The sequence below is a fragment of the Tauraco erythrolophus genome, chromosome 16 (genome assembly GCF_009769465.1).
Source record: "Tauraco erythrolophus isolate bTauEry1 chromosome 16, bTauEry1.pri, whole genome shotgun sequence".
NCBI classification, from domain to species: Eukaryota; Metazoa; Chordata; class Aves; order Musophagiformes; family Musophagidae; genus Tauraco; species Tauraco erythrolophus.
In genome coordinates, this window is record NC_141480.1 from 6,553,493 (window position 1) to 6,564,957 (window position 11,465).

Genomic DNA, 11,465 nt, shown 5'->3' on the forward strand with positions numbered 1-11,465 from the left:
CTGCAGCTGGATGCTTCTCCCAGGGAGGGATGGAGAGGGGAGTTCTGCCTCGCCTTCCCCATGTCCCTGGCAGTGGTGGCTCCTCAGCCTCTCCTTAGGGCCGGTCTGCAGTGGCACAGCTCGTTCCAGCTCCTGGGTGGGTAATTAGTCGGCTTGTGCTGTATGCAAGGGAAGCAGGGAGCCCGAGTTTCTAGGTAGCAGGAGTGGTGGGGAGTGAGGGTGTGGGGTGGAGGGGTTGGAGAAGAACCTCCTGGGTATAAATAGCAGTGAGATTGGGCTCGTTAGGATCTCATGCCGTTAACCTCTTCCAGCCCAGCGCGGCAGGATTGTTCAAACCCTGCCAGCTCTGCGGGTCACAGCCAAATAGCGAGGCGTGGTGCAGGGATGGGGAGAAGGCACAGGGAGGTTGAACTGCAGGACAAGGTTTTTCTGTCCACGCAGACCCTGCCAGCCCCAGGAGCAGGTGATGAAGAGCGAGGAGAGGAAGATAGTGGTAAGAAAAAGCTCGGGCCAGGCTGGGAGCCCAGGGAACTCCAGCTGCGCAGTCCAGCTACCGCCCTGCAAGTCCTCCTGGGATGGATTCCTCCATTTTTAGCATTTCTTGCTATGCATGCATTTTACAGCACATTTCCTTCAGGTCTCAGCAAAGCCCACATGTATTTTGGCGCAGAGGAAAGGCCCTGGCTGCTGGACATTCCCCCGGGACCCCAGCATGGCAGCTCCTTGCAGGACATTGGTCCTGCCAGAGCAGAGGCAGCCGGATCCTGCTGGGTCCAGCACCCCGGCAATGCCAGGGAGACCTGCCACACCACCGTGCACCTGAGGCAGATGGAAGCTGACAGGCTTTTTCCAAACTGAAATATTTATGGGGCAGGAGCCACGTGGCTGGTCCCAGCGGCCCTGGGTCCAGCTCCCTGGATCTGCTGCAGCGGTTCGTGGAGAAGGATGGATCCAGGTCACTGGGAGCAAGTGAGGGGGCCAGGGAGGAGCTCAGCCAAAGTCGAAACCACCAATCTCCCAGCTGCGGGATGCCAGGGCTGCAGAGAACCTGTTCTGCCTCCAAATGCTTTCCCAAAAGCTGCAGGATCCTACCGGGGTCGGCACATCTCAGGGTGCAGCAGAGGAGAGAGGGGGTTCTTCCCTGCTCCTGCTGCCGGACCATCCCCAGGGACCAGAAGCCTGCATCAGCATCACTTTCAAGGCTGGAGTTTGGGATTTTTTTCTTTTACTGCAGTTTTTTCCCCTCCCCTCTCTCTCTCCTTCTGGCCTATTTTTGTCTTTTGCAGGGGCTCAGGAGTTTTCCTGAAACAGCTTTTCCGAAGGAGGCTACTCTCAGATGGACGGTCGGTGGGAAAGTCTTCGCTTCCCCCCCGCCATCGCTCCTCCTACACGCCCCGCGCTGCCGCTGCTGCTGCTCCGAGCTGCAGCCGCTTTTTGGAGCATGCAGAGGAATACAGCACCCGAGGGGGGGGAGAGCAGTAAAAATAGTCCTTTGAAGCCTCCTGCGGCCCCGCTTCTCCCCAAGGGAGCTATGGCCAAGTGGGTTAGTTCGGACCTACTTCAATCCCCCCGTGCTCAGTGGAAGCCTTTCTCCCCGTGACCCTGTTTGAAGATGCTGTGTCCCCACAAGGAAGAGGAGGGACTGCTCTGTGGATCAACAGGGCGAGATGCCACCGAGCCCCTTCTCCATCGCCGGGGTGGTGGCCAGCATGCGAGGGAAGGACAAAGAGCCCGTGCTGCAGTGGGCAGGGCTGAATCATTGATGGGGAACCCCCAGCCCTGGTGTGGGCAGGGGAGGGCAGGCGGGCAGCGGAGCCAGGCACGGAGCACAGGCAGGTTTGCTTGGCACCTTGTCTGGCAGTGGGGGGGAGCAGAGTGCGCTTACCAATGTTGGGGTGCTTCAGGAGGCGACAGATTCGAGCTTCTCGTTCCAGCTTCTGGTGATCTGAAAGAGGGAACGGCCCTAAATTAGGGTCTGGGGAAACGGAATAAATCACTCTAGGCTCCTGCCGTGCTCTCTCGGAGGAGCTGCCTGCACAAGAAACCTGGGGGGGGATGGAGCAGCTGACAAGTAGCAAACCCATCCATATTTTTTTTGCTAAAGGGTTTGGGGACATATTCAGCATCAGGGGGACAGTATTCCAGCACAGATGCAGCCCCCAACTGAGTTCCCGGGCACCAATGCCATGGGCAGTCCTGGGCTTTGAATGTTCCTTCGCTCTCCCATCTCTCTTCTCTTTGCTGAACAACCCCGGATCGCCCCCTGAACACCCTGGAGCCACCTGGGATATCGCTGCCAGCAGTGTCTGTTCCATCCTCTCTTATCCAGCCAAGCACAGGCAATCAGCAAGGACATTTCTGGCCCTGCATGGTACCATTTGGACAATCGAGGACAGAGACGACCAGAGAGAGATGTCAAGCTGAAAAGGGGCTGTCCGCTTCGCTCCCCCTCTCCATCCCCAGTCGTTTCACGTCAGGTCTTTGCTCTCCTACATCACAAAACCCTGGCTCTGAAAAGTTGCTTCATTATGGTGTCTGTCTCCAAACAGGCAGCACAGGTCCCTCTCCCCGGCTTTTGCCAGGCTCGGAACGTGAGACAGTGAAGCTCTGGGCAAAGCTGAGCCGAAAAAGCCTCCGTTTAAAATGAGTTTTCAAATATTTTTCTTTCTTTTCGCCTGTCTCTGCACTTTTCCCCCTTGTTATACCTGACCCAGCCACCCTGCACGGAGGTGCCGTGTCTGGAGGCATTTCGTGTAGCAGGAACCCAGGAGCTGGGAGAAGTGAGGACAGAATTAGGGCTGCTCGTCTCTCGGCGCTGTCGCTGTTACCTGGCAGGTTCACACCCCGGAGTCTCGCTCTGCATCAAACCAAACCTGGGCGTCTCCGACCGCTGAGTCGCGAAGGTGACGCAGCCCCTTCCGTGCGGGGGCCGGAGCCTTCCCCAGGGCTCAGCATCCCCGTCCAGGCACGGGAGAGTCACCGCGGGGCTTGGGGCGAGTTTTGCAGCTGGTGCCGGGGTCTGTGAGCCAAGGGCTGGGACAGCCTTGGTGGCCTCTTTCAGCTCCCCACAGCAGTCCCCCCCGACAGGGGACAATCTCCCCAGGGTGGGCTGGGGTGACAGGGAGTGGTCAGGGTTCAGGCTGTTGCTTTTTGCAACCAAAATCCATTATGGGGTGGAGGACAGGGATGAGATGGAGGGACAACATGACCAGCGTGGCAAACACTTCTCTAGGGAACAGGGGAACTGCTTTCTGCCCCTTTTCTGCTCCTGCCCGACAGTGATCTTAGGGGAGTCACTGATCATCATTGCCTGCCTCAGTTTCCCCACCTGCAGGCTGGAGCCTGGGGCCAAATGGCCCATGGTGAAGCCCAGCATAGCTGATGTCCAGTAAAGCTCCTTTGCTTGCTTTAAAGAGGCCAGAGAGTGTGGAGCAGGTCCCGGCACCCCTCCATGTGCCTGCGTGCCACTGCCAGCCAAACCCTTGGCTGCACAGGGGTGAGCATGGCCACTGGTGAGGGGCACCAGGCTGCCCCATCGCTTCCCCACCACCAGCATCCCAACTCAGCTCAGGCTCCTGGGCTAAGCCACAGCAGCAGCAGTGTGAGGTGACCCCCCAGCCTCTGCCCCCCTCCTTGTACCCTCGCAATCTGTTGCCACCAAAATGCCTGTGAAGGCAAAGCCTGGCACAGGCGGCTCAGCAGGGAATGCCGGGAGGGTGGTGGGGTTCGATAAAACACAAACAGCACGGAGAGGGGGTGGGAGACTGGTGAAAACCAGGAGAAATAAAAAATGGATCAGAGCATTTAAAGGGGGGTAGAGATGGGGTCCCTCTGAAGGGGAAGGGAACAGCAGCGGAGACCCAGCAGCAACCAGGAGGGGCTGGGAAAGGTGCTTATCCATATGGGGTGAGGGTCAGGGACCCCTGCTCAGGGACCCCAGGCAGTGCCCAGCAGCAATGCCCCAACAGGGCAAACCCCGATGGGTTCGGCTGGCCACAGAACAGCGAAGCCGCGCGGGTGCCAGGAGGCTGCTGTGCCCGCAAGGACACAGCGCTTGCGGATGCAGCCCCGCGTCACCCCGGCTCTTCCCTTTGACGCGACCCAACATGCCAACACCTGGTAGGCAGTGTCCCAGGGGAGTGTGCCCATCGCTTCCTGTGGTGCCATGGGCTCAGCTGCAAAATGCCGGGGGAAAAGCCGCCTGATATGAGCCACCCGCTGCCCAGGGGGCAAAGGAGACAGCCCCAGCGCAGGGCTGCAGGCTGGCAGGGGACCCACCTGGTTGCGCATGTTTGCGGGCCATGGCTCAGAGCGGCTTTGCACGTGGGTGGGATGGTTGTGCCAGAGCAGCAGGGCAGGGGACAGACGGACAGATGGAGGGATGGACGGGGGATGTCCCTCAGGCAGAGGAACCCTGCCAAGCTTGGGGGGTGGCTACCGTGGGTCAGAGCACCCTCCCACCGCATGGCACAGCACGTCCACCATGGCACCCACACATCCAGCTGCTGGCTGGACCCAAAACCCATTCCTCCTCCAAAAACTCCCGTTTCTTTCCTGCTGGTTCTGGGAGGATGGCTGAAGGCACCATGGGGATGTTTTGCAGCTCTTCTCCCCTTCCCCCCAACCCCCCGACCTCTCTCCTCCCTGCACACCCTCCCTCCTGCCCTTCGCGTGTGATACAGCCAGTGGCACATCCCAGTGGGGATGGATCCCTTTGGGGATTGCTCCCAGCCCGGGGAAGCGCCGTCCCCCATGCTAACACTGCAGAAATGGGGGGTTTCAAGACTCTTAGCAAAAGCTAGCAGTGATCTCAGCTGGCAGAGCAGGGAAAATAACACTGGTGAGGTCTCTCTGGGGACAGACGGACACAGAGCCGCCACAGGGACAATGCAAAGCCCCAGAAGAGGATGGAGAGGGACAAACTGCCAGAGCAGGGGAGCGGAGGCAGGAGGGAGCAGAGGGAAGGCGGCTCAATCTGCTCCTCCAGGCAGCCCCACAAACCAGGAGGCGTTCGCTGCCCACCCCACTGCCAGCTGGGCTGCACAGGCAGGAGCTGAGCACAAGGCTGCCTGCCCAGGGCTGGGAGTGTTCGGCCTTGGAGTAAAAGGATGCTCCGCATCCCCGAAGAGGAGCAGGAGCTGGCATTGGGAGGCAGACGGGGGTGCTCAGCGTCAGTGCTGTGCCGCTTTGGCAGCACTGCGGGGGGGAGATTGCAAAGCACTGGTTTAATTTGAGGTCAGAAAGGAGTTTGTCACTGTTTTCTGCCTTTCATTTTTGCCTTCGGAGGTGAACAGTGGCGTCAGGGAGAGAAATGAAGGGAGTTAATTAAACCCTCCCGGCAGGACGCTTGCTCCCAGCACCCATCCTGCACTCCCCAACGTGCCCGGCCAAGAGCAGCCACAGCCAGGGACACACAGCAGCTGCTGTCCCATCCTCTCCATCCTCCTTATCACAGCTCCTCTGCCAGATGCCCCGGGGGCAGAGAGGTCTCTGCCTCAGGGCAAGGGCTGGCTGAAGCTTTTCTGTGCCAGCTCAGCTCAGCCTTGCCCCGGGGACCAGCCAGGACAGACCCACCAGCGCCTCTTCCAGCAGCAAAGCAGCCACCCTGCTCCACTGGAGCGATTAATTAAATGTCAGCAAGGGGTGAGGGTCCATCTCCAGGCAGAAATGAAATAATCCCCCACCCAAAGGACCGTGCCATTTCACTGATGCAGGTACACGAGTAAGGAAACTTCAGCCCCTGAGAGTGGAGATGGGGTGGGATAAGGGGGTTCCCCACTGCACATCAGACAGCCCCCGCCTCGCCACACATCAAAGGCATCATCCCGGCGCCATGTAGAGGGGACGAATTCCCCACTCTGCAAACCCTGCTCGCCTCTTGCCTCCCCAAAAACACCCCCGGCACCTACCTCGAGCAGACAGCTTCTTGGTGTTGATGATCTTGGCCGCATACTCTTGTCCTGCCAACACCTTCACGCATCTCCGGACGATGGAGAAAGCGCCCCTGGGAAGACAAGAAGCCGGAGGGAGAGGTGAAGGGCTCGGCGTGCGCAAGGGCACGGCTCAGCCCTGACATGCCTGTGGGGCGAGAGGCAGCCACAGCCACAGCAACAGCGATGGAGTTGGGCGCTGGCTTGGGAAGGGGCTTGGAGAGAACACGGAGGGCTCTCAGTGAGCTTCCCTGCAGCCCTGTCCTCGGGGAATGATGGGGGCAGGCACAGGTAGATCTGGGGGTGAAGGCAGGATTCACACACACACACGCACACACATACACACACACCCCCGCCCCGTGTTCCCCTGAAGACTCCTGGCATCGTTCCTGCTCTGCCTCCCAGGCTCTGCCCTGCCCGCCCCAGCAGAGAAGGGGCAGTGATTTCCCCGGGGCGTTGGTTCCCTAGGGACACCAGGATGGCTGCGGCCACCACAGAGTGCTCGGCCGCTCCACTTTCACCAGTGTGTGTGTGTGTCTTCGCACACTCTCCACTTTGCAATCGCAGCAGCACTTGGCACCAGCCGTGGGTGCAGGGAGCGACGAAGGGTCCCCCCCAGCTGCAAACGGGCGCGATGCCGGGAGCTGCGGCATGGCACACGCACGCACACGTGCACGCATGCTCCAGCCCCGCTGAGCACAACCTTTGTACCACGTTCCCTTTCCTGCCAAACCCTTCCAATCGCTAAAATAATGACTATCAAAAGCAATCCCACCTCCCAGCCCACCTTCCCCCCCGCTCCCCGTCGCCCTGCTCCCTGCTGAGGAATAAAAGGCCGCAGGCTGGCAAGCGGCAGCAGATAATTGATTTTAGCGGTGGGGGCGGGTGGAGACGGGCAATTTGGGTTTGCATGTGATCTTTAGGAGAAGAGGCGAGCGGCGGGGTGTGGAGGGATGGGGCTGGAGCCCCGGCAGAGCCAGCAGCCCACGCGCCCAGCACCGCCGCGCAGAGCATCGCTCGTGGCACGTGCCGAGCGGGAGCCGGGGGAACAGCATCCCAGTGCTTCCCAGCCTCCCCGGCCTGCCATTTAATCCTGGCTGCTGGAAGAGCTCAGCTATTAACAACTCTGTAGTCTGGGAGGGATTAATTGGAAAGCGGGGGAGAAATGCTTCATATCCAGCTTGCCGTAGGTGGGGGAGACCAGAGCCACTGCCAGCCCCACGGTGCTGCTCTCCCCATCCCACCGGGAACCTTGCACTGCCCAGGGGCTCCTGTGGGTCCCTGCCACACAAATTTCCTCTTTTTTTCCTAAAGACGTGTGCTGCTTTTGCAGTGCCCACAGCCGCTCGCTTGTCCATTTACTGGAGCTAAACCGAAGAGCGGGCACGGGGGAGCCATGGGAAGCGGGATGAGGCAGCTGGGGATGCGATTTCCTGCACTGGCAGAGCACAGGGTTTCACACCTCTGGCTGCATTTGTGACTTTTGGTTTCTCCAGACCCATTTAACAGAAACCAAATGTCTATTCGTGCTCCCTGAAGCACCAGTGAAACCCCATGAGCCCGGAGGGTGGTGGGCACACAAGGTGCTGGGTGCGGGTGCAGGACACCCAGGAGCACAGCATGTACTCCATAGCCCTGTCCCAGTGTCCGTTGGGTCCTTCAGGGCATCTGCACTGGCCAGAACCTCCCCACATTTAGTGTTTGATCTTGTTGGGCATTTCACAGCAGCCAGGCTCTGCTCCCTGTGCCACACTGCTCCCGTGCTCCCAGCCCCATGTGGGATGTTCCCAGTCTGGGTGAAAAATCCCCCACTGGCTCTGTATCTATCTGGCATTTCCTTCCCTGAAAACAGCCATCCCCCCTGCACCAGGAGCTCGCAGGGCAGCGCGGGCAGCACAGGGGGTTCCAGGCAGGGAGCTCAGCCCCATCTTGGTGCAAGAAATCCCTTTGGAAGGAGTCGTGTCCTGTTCCTCAGCCGTGGGCAGTGACACAGGTCCCTTCCCTACCGGATGGGGCTGACCCATCCCCAGTGGCAGATGGGGATTCCCATCTCTTCCTGGCTTGGAGATGAGGCATTCACCCCAGACGGGACAGCATATCCTAATTTTAGCACTGGACAGGTACATCACCGGCAGGGCCATGGGTAGGGACTGTGTTCGTGCCCCGCTCCGGATGGCTGCCGTTTCAGGGGGACGCTGGACCCACAGCCCAGCAGCCAGCCTTGTCCCTCCAGCCCCGATCCCTGGCACTGCTGGGTCCCAGCCCTGCAGCCCCTCGTACCTCGGTCCCCCAGGCCAGGCGTCACCCCATGCCTTGTCCCCACAGCCTCCTCCCGGCAGCCCGAGCAGTGGCTCTGCCACCGGGATGCTCCGCTTCTCCCTTTTTCACACCTTCTCTGCCAGCACCCGGCTGCGCTGCTGCCGCCCTCCCTCTCTTCAACACCTCCTCCTCCTCCGAGGCATTTTATCTCCTTTCTAGAGAGAAGTGTGTGGGCTGGGGATTTTTTGTTCCTCCACATATATATATTTAATTTTTTTTTTATTCTTTTTAATAAAATCTCTCTCCCGCAGCTCGGGGAGCAGAGGGGCTGATGGCACCGCTCACCACCAGTAATTGTCTCCAGCCTCTCCCTGAACCTGCTGCGGGGGTGGATTTGGAGGCGCCCATGGAGCTGCACTTAGTGTTTGTCCTACTCCAGGGGGCCGTGGGCAGGATCCTCTCCTGTCCCCCACCACGCTGCGCCCCATCCTCACCTCGACCCCTCCTGCAAGCTGGGGGGGGGGGTCAGAGCAGCCCCTCACTTGCTCCACTTTGCTGGGGATGCCGCAGGAGCGGGTTTTTTCCCAGCTCCGCGTTCCCACCTTGGGTCCGGTGCCCTCCCCATGCCTGGGAGGTGCAGGGATGTGCGAAGGGCTCACGCCTCATGGGGTGGGCTCTGCCAACCGCCCTCTCCATCTCTCCTGCCCCCCAAAGCCCCGGGCTACCGTTAGGTCTGTGGCATCTTAAACCTCTGGCTTGCCCGGGCGGCAGGGCGGGTGACAGCTGAGGACATGGTGAAAGAGGACGGTGGGCACAGCAGCCTGGCACTCGGCACCTCCCCTCCTGCCAGCCAGGCTCGGGACACCTTGTGTGTCCCCCAGCAGACCGTCCCAGTCTCCTGGGGACAGCAAACTCAAGATGGAGCCTTTCTGCTCCGAGCCCCTGTGGGACACTTCTCCCCTTCAGGGTCGGGATGGGGGAAAGCCATGCTACCTGCCCTGCCTCACCCCTGCTGGGATGCCTCCACCCCAGCCGGCACCGGGAGCTCCTCACCGGAGGAGGAATGCCGTTTCCCACCATAAGCAGCTGCCGCAGCAGAGCAGAAGCATGGCTCTTCGTCCTGATTTCCCTCTCTAGCCCACGAAGCAGAAATTTCCCCATGGGAAACCATTGATTTTTGAATGTGCCAGGATGCTCTGGAAACCATCCTGGTGGAAAATCTCCGACCAGCTCCATGGTGCCATGACCAGCTCTGCGAAGCCCCTAATGTGCGGATGCACTTCAGTGCTCTGGTGGTACCTTATTCCCTGGAGCAGGGGCGAAAGCCGTGGGATGCTCCGAACTGGGGACATTGCCCCGAGCCACCAGCCAAGCCGCCCTGCCCCTGTGTCACCCCAGAAGGTCGGGTGGGCCGGGCTGGCCGGGGCACGATGCTGGCAGGGGGCTGGCGAGCCGCTGTGCCAGCTTTGCTCCTTTATTTGTGAATGTGTTAAAAGAATCTGTTGAGGTGGTTTTACAGTGTGGTGCTGGGCAGTGCAGGCAGCCCCTGGGTCTGGGTGCTCAGCCCGTCGTGTGGGTGCCTGCCTAGCAATGCACTGCACCCCAGATGTCTCCTGGAGCCCTCCTGGTCCTCCCCCATCATGCCTGGCCTGCAAGCTCCCCTCCCCATCCGTGAAGACCCGTCTAGCCCAGCCAGGGCCCAGCAGCCTCCCCGCAGGCACCCAGCAGCTGCTGCCTCTCCTGCCCACCCCCTGCCCACCCCCTGCCACCACTGCAAAGCCTCGGAGCCCAGAAAAGCCAAGAAACCTCTGGAAAAAGCAGGTCCCAAACTCCACCATGCCACCAGCTCCCTGGTGGGTGCCTGTTCCCCCTCCCACAGTGCCAGCTGGGACTATCCCCACTGCGGGGACCTGCTCCCTGACCCACTGCTCCCCACCAGCCCCTCGCAGCCACCCTGACACCAAGGGCATGGACGTGCACATCCCGAGACCAGAGGCCAGGTTGCCTCCAAGGAGCTGCACTTTGTTTGCAAACCTGGTCCCCCGATTAGGATGGGGCACATTAGCAGCGTTCAGCCTGGCACAAAGTGCTCCCCTGTTCCAGACTCTCGATTTCTCCATCTTTGTCCTCTCTTTTTTCCCTCGCCCCCGTTTCGCACGCCCACATGCGTGTGGGTACACATTTAGGCACCAGCTGCCCTGCGCCTGGGTAATGCGGGGCTGCGGGGCTGGAGTGAGTGCCCGTGCCTACGGGTGGGCACAGGCACCCACCACCCAGCACAGGCACCCACCACCCAGTGCAGGCACCCTGAGCCTGCCACCACGCCGTTCCGAGGGGAACGCAGCCACGTGCCCCAGATTTACACACCAGCTCCAAAAAAAGGCACAGAAACCAAAACCCAGGCACATGCCTGTTCACTCCTGCACCCGTTTTACAGCCACACGCTCAGCGAGACACGGAGCATCCCTCTGTCCCGCACAGAGGACCTGAACTCCCCTGCTCCACCCCGGGGTGCCCGGCACCCCCCAGAATTGCCTCGCTGCACACGGACATTCCTGTTTGCACACCCACACACACACACACGCACCCTGATCCAGGCACACGCAGTGACACCCGGACCTGGCCGAGCCCAGTACCCCTCAGTGGGAGAGCTGGGCCAGGTGGGGCTGTGGCTTACTTGGGGTACAGTCATGCTGTGACAGGGGCAGGGGTGGGGGACACCCCGGGATTCTCTGGGGGCTGCCAGGCAGGTGGGGCTCCTGCAGGATTAGCCAAACCTCGGTGAATCCGCACAGAGAAATTCCCTAAAGAAAGGTGAGGGGCTCCTGCTGCTTCGGCTTTCCTCCTCGGCTGTCCCATCTCTCCTCCCAGCTGGAGAAGTTCTCAGGGGAGCCGGCAGCATCCTCTTTCAGGAGCAGGTTTTCCCTAAGAGGGGAAGACACCCGCTCCCCAGCCAGCCTGAGCCCCCTGGGGTGACCCATGCCCCCAGCTGAGCACCCACCAGCAACCACCCCATCTTGGGAAGGAATGGAGCGGGCAGAGCTGGGGCAGGCAGCCCCCACCGTAACCCGAGTCCCCCCCCACCCCTCCCCGGTACATTTGCTCCATGCCTGTCTCCTTTCCGCCAGCTCCGGCCATTCCCAGCACGGCTGAGGCTGTTCCCCAGCCAGAGCACAGTCCTGCTCCAAGCATCCCAACCCCATCTCCAACTTACTTGCCCAGTTCCTCAAAGAGCTGGTACTCCTCGGTGAAGCGGTTGCAGGTGATGGTGGCCAT

General features: G+C 60.6%; 1 protein-coding gene across 5 annotated transcripts in view; it reads right to left on the reverse strand.

Annotated features, from left to right (window-relative positions):
• The window catches only part of CAMK2A (calcium/calmodulin dependent protein kinase II alpha), a 29,308-nt gene extending 17,843 nt beyond the window's left edge, over positions 1-11,465 (reverse strand). For all 5 annotated transcript variants that reach the window (XM_086621331.1, XM_086621329.1, XM_086621326.1 and 2 more), the window contains exons 1-3: positions 11,404-11,465; positions 5,910-6,004; positions 1,886-1,945 (exon numbers count right to left, since the gene is read on the reverse strand). In XM_086621331.1, the coding sequence (XP_086477457.1) occupies positions 1,886-1,945; positions 5,910-6,004; positions 11,404-11,465 (217 nt within the window). The remainder of the gene's footprint in view (positions 1-1,885; positions 1,946-5,909; positions 6,005-11,403) is intronic.